The 12,680-nt window shown below is 35.4% G+C and overlaps 1 protein-coding gene across 1 annotated transcript in view; it reads right to left on the reverse strand.

The window, feature by feature from the left end:
* The window catches only part of DCHS2 (dachsous cadherin-related 2), a 283,498-nt gene that overhangs the window by 37,442 nt on the left and 233,376 nt on the right, over positions 1 to 12,680 (reverse strand). The window contains 1 exon segment of the mRNA XM_029235496.1: positions 1,389 to 1,502. Coding sequence (XP_029091329.1) covers positions 1,389 to 1,502 — 114 coding nt within the window.

Here is a 12,680-nt window from a genome sequence, read left to right on the forward strand (position 1 = left end):
GGCAGGGATCAATACCAAATTCAGATTACTGATTTGCCAATGACCTCTGGGGTGAAATAAGACAGATGTGAGAGGGAAAGGACACACAGGGGCTTCCTGAGTTTCTAGCCATGTCTCATCTCTGGAGATGGGTGGCAAAGACATGGGCTTTTATTTTACTACTGTCCATTAAACAGTTGTATACCTCAACATACCATCTTGTAGCTATTTCACAATAAAATTTTGAAATACATTTCAACTTAAATAAATGATTTCTTAATTAAAAAATAAAGAGTTTTCTGTGGATGACTTCTTTGAACTAACCCTAGGCATATTTTATCTGCATTTTAATGAGAGACCATAGAAAATAAGGCCAAACCTGGGCCATGTTAGGTGTGTGATGGCAGAAGGATTTGGGTGACCTGGGAAAATGTGCATACTCTGATATTCACCTTCTTCCTCAATGTTCTAATCTCAGCTCCTTTCCCAGAACCCTCAGACACCCCGACTGCTAGAAACTTAAAGCTTGGTGGTATTTGCAAATGGTCTTCTTGCCAACAGGTTTTCTGCATCACCCCTTAACCAAATGATAGGGTGAAGAGATGAAGACTTCTTGCAGGCTACCTTAGAGAGGTTGCTGAGCAAAGGCTGCATGGACCAAAAAGTCGTAACGCTACCCTGGATGAGAAGGCTTTTGCTTAAGAAATGACCCCTCTCAATTCTTCCCATGTGCACATAGTATGGATTAAATAAGACAGTTGTATGGTAATATAGAAATTATTAAAAACATTCTTCTTGAGGTTAACAACGAAGCAGTAGATACATATCCACTACATAGTTGTTAGTTAAAAAAAGTATGTTCCAAATAATCAATTGGTATTCATTTAAAGCACAATAATGGTCTTATTAAAGCTAAATTTAATACATGCTGTATTTGGAAGTAATTTCTTTACCACCACATAGAAACCTTTCCAGCCATCCTTTTTTGTTGCACTGTTGACATTAAGTGGCAAATCAGAAGAATCTCTGATGAAAATTTCCTAAGGCTACACATGTGTGCTTATTTTCAATTCAAACCCATTCTCACTGATCTCCCTACTACATCTCCAATTCTCCCAAATGGATAGGTAAATCATAAATAGAAACCATGTTATCATCAAATAACAAGTAGGGTAGGATAGGTACTGTTTAATTTGGAAATGGGAATAGACTTCTTAAGGAATACATATAAACAAATAGTTCTTGATTTCTCATCAGCCAGAATAAAAAACTCTTTGTTGTTTACCTTTTAAATTATTTACCTCTAATTTCTACCTTTCAAATTTTGAGTTTTCTTTGCAGAAGTATGTCTAATTAGTAACATTAAGTGGAGCAGAAAATAAAGCTATTAGAAGGTAGAGAAGGATTACCTGAGTTGGAGCACAAGGAAAAAACTCCATCTTCATTTCCACTAAAAATTGAATATTTAATGTTGTCCCGAACTGAGTCAGTAGCAAAAGCTTTTATAGTCACAATAGAAGTGCCTGTAAAAATTAGGTAAAAAAAAAAGAGCTTTAGGAAAAGAAAATTCAGGAAAAACAAGAGCAAACACCAAGTTATTATTTGGTTATTTGGTTATTATTTGGTTATTATTTGCCTATTATATTTTCACTTGTCATTCAGTCAATGATTATTTATTGAGTGTCTTCAAAAAGCCAAGCCCCATGCTAGGTGTTGGGGATATAGCAACAAGCAAGGTAGAAAAGATCTCTGTCTTCTTGATGGTTATTAACTGATGGAAGGAGATGAACAGTAAGCCATTAAAGAAATACATAATCAAGGTAGATTTCAGATATGCTAAGTTCCCTGAAAAGAAATAAACAAGGTTATGTGATATAAAATACTTTTTCTGCAGGGAGGTGGATACCCCTTTGCAGAGGCCTCAGAGGAATGACATTCCAGTTGAAATTTGAAACATGAGAAGCCATAGAAAGAGTGGGAAGAAAAGGATTCTAGGAGAAAGAAGAGCAGCACAGAGGCCCTGGGCTGGGAGAGGGCTTGGTTTGGTGAGGCACAGTGCGTAGGGGAAATGTGGATGGTGAAGACAGTGTCGAGGTGGGAGGGACTAGATTTTACTCTAAGTGCAATGGGAAGATATAGAAGCATTTAAAGGAAATAAGTAAAATCATCTGATTTACTTTTAAAAGGCATCAATCTCACTGCTGTCTGGACAACAAGGAGCTGTAAGAAAGGAAAAGAAATACTGCAATAGACCATAGACCATGCAAGAGACAACAACCTAGGATAGTGGTGGGGGGGATGAAAAGAAGGGGACAAATTAAAGACATATGCTGACACATTTCCCTGAACATTGCATGGGATGTGGGAAAGGAGGTAACAAGGGTATAAATATAAGAAATCTTCCTTTAACCAGTTTACAGTAGACTTGTAGGTAAAAGCAACCCAACTAGAAAGTAACCAAGGTCTTAACTGCATGATACAGATTCATTCAAGAATTGTTAAGCTAGGGCAGGGGCAGTAAAGAGATAACTTCAAGGGAAAAACAGAAATTGATTTAGGGGTAGGAATTAGAGAAGAAAGAAGGAAGTCATGTCAGTTTCTAGGAAACAGACTGATTACCAGCATAAGAGAAGAATTAGCAAGGATTGACAGAGATAATAAGACAATTGGTATGATTAGAACTGCAATTTCACTGGGAGGATTTTCAAGAATCCATCTGGGCCCCAAGTTAGCACCTTGCCGTCTTTGTTTATAATATCTTATGCCCTTTGCTGCTCACCTCTGCTTTGCTTCCTGTCTTGGTTGTCCATTTGTCTCCCTCCTATGACTGCCTGTCCTGTTTTATTTTTAAGTATTTTTATTTAATCAACTTTATTATGATAAAACTTACAATAATATACATATAGTTTAAGTATATAGTTCTATATACTACACATGCCTATATATGACTATACACACCTGTAACAACTATACACACCTGTGTAGCCACCATCACAATCAAGATGTAGAATATTTCTATCACTTCAGAAAGTTCTCTCAGACCCTTGGACAGTCTACATTTGTTTATCCATTACTTACATATGGGCATTTGGGTTGTTTTCAGTATGGGGCTTATGAATAAAGCTGCTATCAGCATTCATGTAAAAGGGCTTGATGGCCACATGTCTTCATTCCTGAGGGGTAAACTCCTACAGTAAGTGTATGTTTAACCTGCATACACTATTAACTGCCAAACTATTTTCCAAAGTGGTTGTTCCATTTTATTATTTATTTATTTATTATTGATGTATAGTTGATTTATAATGTTGTGTTAGTTTCTGGTGTACAGCAAAGTGATTAACTTATATATATATATATATATACATAATATTTTTGATATTCTTTTCCATTATGGTTTATCACAGGATATTGACTATATTTCCCTGTGCTATACAGTAAGATCTTGTTTTTTACTGTGGTTGTACTACTTTACATTCCTGCTAGCAACATACAGGAATTCCAGTTGCTCTACAACCACTGGTATTGTCAGTCTTTTTAATTTTGGTCATCCTAGTGGGTGTGTAGTGGTGTCTCACTGTGGATTTAATTTTAACCTCCCTAGTGTCTGATGATGTTGAACATCTTTTCATGTGCTTATTGGCCATTTCCAATCCCCTTTTTAGTTCATCTTTGTACTTTGCCTTCTTGTTCTCTATTTACCCACCACTTTTGATAATTCTTTACTCATCCTGACCCTCTTGTCTTAGGCCTATAACTTATGGCATCTACTTTAGACTCCCACTCTGGCAATGACCCTGCCTCTCCTCTTAACTTTCATCCTGACCTATAGGATGCTGCCTACTGGCAAAGGCATGTTGCACTGAGTGGGAGAGATGAGAATGAGGTGGATTCTGTAGGAGGCTCTCTGACTGGTGAGTATGTATCACCGGGGGCCTGATATAAGATGGTGTCAGCAAAGCACCAGAGGAAAAGTGAAAGGAAACATTTGATAAGGAAACAGGTGTCAGAGATGAGTACATATCAGGGCTCATTAGCTCAGATGCTTTTTGGTAAAAGCAAGAAGCATGGACATATATAGGAGCTAGATGGGTGGAGGAGGCCAGAGACTGCCTGATGCGACTAAGGCACTCAGCTTTAACTTATTACTGCCAGCAGGGAAAGCAGGCTTCAGGATACTGGGGATTCTGGTCTTTTCAAGAGAAAGTCAAAAATTGATATTTATTTTCATGTGAAATCTCCCAATTCCCAAATGTCAGAAAATATTTAATTTAGGGAGAAAAATAAGCCACCACCTGGGTTGAACAAAATATTGCTGTGGCTTGACTACAGTCCTGTGTCTGGCCATTTACCATTTCTGACAGAGAAGATGAATTTCTCCTTTTTTGTTACCAGATCTTCTAGCTCTTAGATGGTGGTACTTATTTGTCACTCATGAACTTGTTCAGAACACACTTGAAGACTGATCTTACCTCTCTGCTAAAATTGAACTAAATTCCATGAGAGCAGAAGAGCTTTTCTATATATTTGTATTCTATATATTTTTATAAATCTAGATTAGTTTTGCCTCTAAAGTTTCATGTACTTGCAAATCATACAATAACTGTCTTCTTTGCCTTAGCACACATTTTTGAGAATCAAACATGTTGTTGTGTGTATCAAATATTTGCTGCTTTATATGTTTCAAATGAAGAAACAAGATAAAACCCCAGAAAAACAATGAAGTGAAGTAGGGATAAGCAATCTACCTGATAAAGAGTTCAAGATAATAATCATAAAGATGCTCAAAGAACTTGGGAGAAAAATGGATGAACACAGAAGTTTAACAAACAGTTTGAAAATTTAAAAAAGAACCAAAAAGAGATGAATACAGTAAATGAAATTAAAAATTCACTGGAATAAATCAACCATCGATTAGATGATACAGAGGAATGGATCACTGACCTGGAAGACAGAGTATCAGAAATCCCTCAAGTTGAACTGAAAAAAAAAAAAAAAACGGATAAAATAACGAAGATAGTTTAAGAGACCTCTGGGACAACATCAATATTAACATTCACATTTTAGGGTCCCAAAAGAAAAGAGAGAAAGAAAGGACATATTTGAAGGCAAAAAAACTGAAGACATCCCTAACCTGGGAAAGGAAACACACCTCCAGGTCCAGGAAGCACAGAGAGTCCCAAACAGGATCAACACTAAACAGATGACGCTAAGACACATTGTGATTAAAATGTCAAAAATTAAAGATAAAGAGAGAATATTAAAAGCAGCAAGGGAAAATCAATAAGTTACATACCATGGAATCCCATATGGCTATCAGCTGACTTTTCAGCAGAAGCTCTGTAGGCCAGAAGGGAGTGGCATGATATAGTTTAAATGATGAAAGAGAAAGACTTACAACCAAGAACACTCTACTCAGCAACAGTCTCATTCAGATTTGAAGGAAATATCAAAAGTTTTACAGATGAGCAAAAGCTAAAAGAGTTCAGCAACAGGAATCCAACTTTCTAAGATATGGTAAAGGCACTTCTCTAAGCAAAACAGAAAAGGCCACAGCTAGAAATATGAAAGTTACAAAAGGAAAAATTTCACTGGTAAAGGCAAATATAAGTAAAGGTAGTAGATCAACCCCTTATAAAGCTAGAATGGAGGCTAAAAGACAAAAGTAGTCAAATCATCTACATCCACAATAAGTAGTTAAGGGATACACAAAACAAAAAGTTGTAAAATATGTCAAAAACAGTAAATGCTGTGGAGTCAAAATGTAGGGTTGTTAAAATGTATTCAAACTAAGAGATCAGCAACTTAAAATAATTATATATATATATATATATATACACACACACACATATATATGTGTGATTTATATACATAGCTATATATAAACCACAAACCAAAAATCTATAACAGATACAACACAAAACAGAGAAAGAAATCCAAATATAACACTAAGACAGTCATCACAAGGGCAGAGAGCAAAAAGGAAAAAGGAACAGAAAGAACTACAAAAACACCCCCCAAACAATTAACAAAATGGCAATAAGACATACCTATCAATAATTACTTTAAATGTAAATGGACTAAATGCTCCAAAGACATAGAGTGGCTGAATGAATATAAAAACAAGACCCAAATATATTCTGCCTACAAGAGACCCGCTTCAATCTAAAGACACACATAGATTTAAAGTAAGGGGATGGAAAAAAGTATTACATGCAAATGAAAATGAAATGAAAGCAAGGGTAGCAGTACTTTATATCAGACAAAATAGGCTTTAAAACAAAGACAGTAATAAGAGACAAAGAGGGACATTACAGAATGATAAAATTATTATTCCAAGAAGATATAACAATTGTAAATATATATGCACCTAAAATAGGAGCACCTAAATATGTAAAGAAAATATTAACAGACATAAAAGGAGTAATTGACAGTAATACAATAATAGTAGCAGACTTTTAACACCCCATTTACCTCAATAGAGAGACCATCCAGACAGAAAATCAATAAGGATACACCAGCCTTAAGCAACACATTAGACCAGGTAGACTTAATAGATATGTATAGAACATTCCACACCAAAGCAGCAGAATACACATCATTTTCAAGTGCTCATTAATAGATGAATGGATAGAGAAGATGTAGTATATATGTGCAATGGAATATTGCTCAGCCTTAAAAAGAAGGAAATCTTGCCAGTTGTGACAATATGGATGGAAATAAGTCAGGCAGAGACAGACAAATGCTATAGGATTTCACTTACATGTGGAATCTAAAAAATAAAACAAATGAACAAACATAACCAAACAGAAACTGAATCATAGATACATACAAAGAACAAAGAGATGGTTGCCAGAAGGGAGGAGAGAAATAGGTGAGGGAGATTACAAGGTACAAATTTCAGATACAAAATAAATGAGTCATGATTTTGAAATGTACAGTGTGGGAATATAGTCAATAATTATGTAATATCTTTGTATAGTGACAGATGACAACTAGAATTATAATGGTGATAATTTTGAAATGTACAGATATATCTAATTGCTGTGTCATGTACCAGGAACTAACATACTGTCGTAGGTCAATTATACTTCAAAAATGAACAAACAAACTCACATAAAAAAGATCAAACTTGTGGTTACCAGAGGCAGGGTCATGGTGGGTAGGGGAATTGGATGAAGGTGGTCAACAGGTACAAACTTGCAGTTACAGGATAAATAAATACTAGGAATGTGATGTACAGCAGATTAAACAGAATTAACACTGCTCTATGTTACATATAAAAGTTGTTAGGAGAGTAAATGCTAAGAGCTCTCATCACAAGGAGAAAATTTTTTTTTCTATTTCTTTAGTTTTATATCTATATGAGATAATGGATGTTCACTAAACTTATTGTAGTAATCATTTCATAATGTATCTAAGTCAAATCATGATGCTGTACACCTTAAACTTATACAGTATTGTATGTTAATTATAGCTCAATAAAACTGGAAGAAAAATATTGTTCCTTTGTACACCTATTAAGTAGGTGCTTAATAAGTATGGAAAGATGGGAGGGAATAGAGGAGACAGAGAGAGGAAGTAAGGAAAAGAGGTGATCACTGAAGTGTTACAGACTGGGAGATTAGAAGAATGCTTCTCTGCCTTCAGGACTGTTCTAAAACAACAGCAACTATTATTTTTTAAATTATTCAATGCAAGAACACCACTTCTGATAGTGGGATTTGCAGTAGTTGAAAAAAATAGCACCTATTCAAGATCTCTACTGGGTTTCCTCATTGAATCCTACTGTAGAGGGCCTAGGAACAAGCTTGAAACCCATCCTGATACAGTCCATAGTAGAGACAACCCCTAAATGAAGTCAAATTGACATATTTTTTTTCCAGATAGGTAAAAGGTTTTCACTAAAAAGAAAAGAAGAAAGAAAAGGCTTGGAACAGACAATATTTACCCCAGGAGCCTTTTCAACACTTAACACTCAAGAAAAGTGAAATGATCACTATAAATATTAAAGGAAACACGTATGTGATATTCTCCACAAAACTGAAAATTCAGTGAAAAAGGCATAAAACAATATCCATAATGGAGAAAGAACACGGAAACCAAAACTGGATGTGTTACTCTGTTTTAAAACATTATGTTTAAAATAAACTGTGACAAAGTTTAAAAATCATTTGTCAGAGTTTCGAAATAATTATTCTTTTCAAACCAGTTATGAAGTCATTCAGTCACAAAATAAAGGATTTTAATCAATCCTTTTCAGTCAAGTTACTACATATGTTAAGAACTCTCAAATTGCATTATAATCTGATGCTTATTTTGTTACATTTCAGGAGACCTTGTTAATATAAAAATGTCTTACATTTATGGTAGGAATATGCCTTCACAGTACTTTTTATCTTCAGTGCTACATCACAATTCTGTGCTTCCTGATACAATTTATTTTTTAAACACAGGAAATTTTATTTCAACTGGCTTGTCACATATTCTTAACAATGGCAGTAAGAAGAGAAACAGCCACAACGGCAAGATGTATGGTCTTGCTGATGGCCTTTTCTTCATGGGTTAGAATGCTTATTACATGCCCAATCACAAAAGAAAACATGGAGATGGCTTGCATGTAAAAGAACAAAGGTGAGTACAGAATTGCAAATAAGAATCACATATGGCCTCTCTCATGAAAGAAACAATCCTATTTTTATTGCAACTAAAATGTTCATAATATTAAATGGAACAGTAGCACACAAAAAATATCATTCAATGAAAATACTACAAATTAGAAGCTGAGGTCAGCAAAGATTAAATCTGAGATTGCCTGAAAAAATAGGAAATAACTAAAGGATCAGGAATTCTTCTAGGTCTTGCCTTATTGTACACATTTTAAGTAAAAGTCTGTCTCTGGGCATCTGGATAAAACTTACAATTACTGCTCATTTCACATCAAGGTAAAAATGGTAAAACATAAAAACCAATACTGAACCTTCCGACAAACAAAAGCCCAGGACCAGATGGCTTCACAGGCGAATCTTATCAAACATTTAGAGAAGAGCTAACACCTATCCTCAAACTCTTCCAAAATACAGCAGAGGGAGGAACACTCCAAAACTCATTCTACAAAACCACCATCACCCTGATACCAAAACCAGACAAAGATGTCACAAAGAAAGAAAACTACAGGCCAATACCACTGATGAACATAGATACAAAAATCCCCAACAAAATACTAGCAAACAGAATCCAACAGCATATTAAAAGGATTATACGCCATGATCAAGTGGGGTTTATCTCAGAAATGCAAGGATTCTTCAATATATGCAAATCAATTAATGTGATACACTATATTAACAAACTGAGGGATAAAAAACATATGATCATCTCAATAGATACAGAAAAAGCTTTTGACATAATCCAACACCCACTTATGATAGACACTCTCCAGAAAGCGGGCACAGAGGGAACCTAATTCAATGTAATAAAGGCCATGTATGACAAACCCACAGCAAACATTCTCAGTGGTATAAAACTGAAACCATTTCCAATAAAATCAGGAACAAGACAAGGTGGCCCACTCTCACCACTATTATTCAACATAGTTAGGAAAGTTTTAGCCACAGCAATCAGAGAAGAAAAAGAAATAAAAGGAATCCAAATCTGAAAAGAAGAAGTAAAACTGTCACTGTTTGCAGATGACATGACACTATACATAGAGAATCCTAAAGATGCTACCAGAAAACAACTAGAGCTAACCAATGAATTTGGTAAAGTAGCAGGATGCAAAATTAATGCACAGAAATCTCTTGCATTCCTATACACTAATGATGAAAAATATGAAAGAGAAATTAAGGAAACACTCACATTTACCATTGCAACACAAAGAATAAAATACCTAGAACTAAACCTACCTAAGGAGACAAAAGAACTGTATATAGAAAACTATAAGACACTGATGAAAGAAATTAAAGACGATACAAACAGATGTAGAGATATACCATGTTCTTGGATTGGAAGAATCAACATTGTGAAAATGACTCTATTACCCAAAGCAATCTACAGATTCAATGAAATCCCTATCAAAATACCACTGACATTTTTCACAGAACTAGAACAAAAAATCTCACAATTTGTATGGAAACACAAAAGACCCCAAATAGCCAAAGCAATCTTGAGAAACAAAAACGGAGCTGGAGAAATCAGGTTTCCGCACTTCAGACTATACTACAAAGCTACAGTAATCAAGACAGTATGGTACTGGCACAAAAGCAGAAATATAGATCAATGGAACAGGATAGGAAGCCCAGAGACAAACCCATGCACATATGGTCACTTTATGTTTGATAAAGGGGGAAAGAATATACAATGGAGAAAAGACAGTCTCCTCAATAAGTAATGGTGGGAAAACTGAACAGCTACATGTAAAAGAATGAAATTAGAACACTCCCTAACACCATACACAAAAACATACTCAAAATGGATTAAAGACCTAAACATAAGGCCAGACACTATAAAACTCTTAGGGGGAAACATAGGCAGAATACTCTATAACAAAAATCACAGCAAGATCCTTTTTGACCTACCTCCTAGAGAAATGGAAATAAACAAAAATAAACATATGGGACCTAATGAAACTTAAAAGCTTTTGCACAGCAAAGCAAACTATAAACAAAATGAAAAGACAACCCTCATAATGGGAGAAAATATTTGCAAATGAAGCAACTGAGAAAGGATTAATCTCCAAAATTTACAAGCAGCTCATGCAGCTCAATATCAAATAAACAAACAACCCAATCCAAAAATGGGCAGAAGACCTAAATAGACATTTCTCCAAAGAAGATACGCAGATTGCCAACAAACACATGAAAGAATGCTCAACATCACTAATCATTAGAGAAATGCAAATCAAAACTACAATGATGTATCACCTCACGCCAGTCAGAATGGCCATCATCAAAAAATCTATAAACAATAAATGCTGGAGAGGGTGTGGAGAAAAGGAAATCTTCTTGCACTGTTGGTGGGAATGTAAATTGATACAGCCACTATGGAGAACAGCATGAAGTTTACTTAAAAAACTAAAAATAGAGCCACCATAGGACCCAGCAATCCCACTACTGGGCATATACCCTGAGAAAACCATAATTCAAAAAGAGTCATGTGGACTTCCCTGGTGGCGCAGTGGTTGAGAGTCCACCTGCCGTTGCAGGGAACGTGGGTTCGTGCCCCGGTCTGGGAGGATCCACATGCCACGGAGCGGTGGGGCCCATGAGCCATGGCTGCTGAGCCTGTGCGTCCGGAGCCTGTGCTCCGCAATGGGAGAAGCCACAACAGTGAGAGGCCTGCGTACCGCAAAAAAAATTAAAATTAAAATAAAAAAGAGTCATGTGCCACAATGTTCATTGCAGCTCTATTTACAATAGCCAGGACATGGAAGCAACCTAAGTGTCCATCAACAGATGAATGGATAAAGAAGATGTGGCACATATATACAATGGAATATTACTCACTCAACCATAAAAAGAAACAAAATTGAGTTATTTGTAATGAGGTGGATGGACCTAGAGTCTGTCATACAGAGTGAAGTCAGAAAGAGAAAAACAAATACCGTATGCTAACCCACATATATGGAATCTAAAAAAAGAAAAAAAAATGGTTCTGAAGAACTTAGGGTTGGGACAGGAATAAAGACACAGATGTAGAGAATGGACTTGAGGACATGGGGAAGGGGAAGGGGAAGCTGGGCGAAGTGAGAGAGTGGCATGGACTTATACATACTACCAAATGTAAATGGATAGCTAGTGGGAAGCAGCTGCATAGCACAGGGAGATCAGCTCAGTGATTTGTGTCCACGGAGAGGGGTGGGATAGGGAGGGTGGGGTGGAGATGCAAGAGGGAGGAGATATGGGGATATATGTATATGTATAGTTGATTAAGCAGAAACTAACATACCATTGTAAAGCAATTATACTCCAATAAAGATGTTAAAAAAAAAAATACTGTACCTTCAATTTCCATGAGGTGAGTGAAATATATAGAAGCATTTACCTTTTACATTTTCAGGATTTTATGAATTTCATTTTAAGTCTAACATTGCATAAGAAAAGTATAACACAGTTAATGTTCTTGTTCTTTTCTTCTTTACAAAAATACTGTTAAAACACTACCACCACCTACAGCAACATTTAAAGGCAGAATTATATAACAATAAACACAGTGGGAGTATAAAAATCAATATTTGTGGATATATTTAGGTAAAATAATTATGAGAACTTTTATTTAGAATTGTCCTGAGTAAATAATTCTAGAGTTTTACTTTTGTTATTTCTAAGCAATGCAAGCATTTTCTTATAGATGACTGACTTGAGAAATATTTTTTTTAACATTTGGATGACTTTTGAAATATCTATTATATGTTAAATGTCCAGCCACTGAAACACTTAAACATATTTCAATCATTTAAGAAAAAAAAGTGGGAGTCACATCAGCAAGATGACTGAATAGAAAACCTTAGATCTAGTCCCCAATAGAGATATAGTCTAACAACTACAGTAGATGGTCCAAAAAGTCTTTTTGAAAACTCCAAGCCAAAAGGGAGTGGGATGATTTATTCAAAGTGCTGAAAGAAAAAATTGTCACCAAGAATATTATATCTAACAAAACTGTCCTTCAAAAATGAAGAAGAAATAAAGACCTCCAATAAACAAAAGCTC

The sequence above is a fragment of the Monodon monoceros genome, unplaced genomic scaffold (genome assembly GCF_005190385.1).
Source record: "Monodon monoceros isolate NGI ecotype Baffin Bay Population unplaced genomic scaffold, NGI_Narwhal_1 Super_Scaffold_20, whole genome shotgun sequence".
Taxonomy (NCBI): Eukaryota; Metazoa; Chordata; class Mammalia; order Artiodactyla; family Monodontidae; genus Monodon; species Monodon monoceros.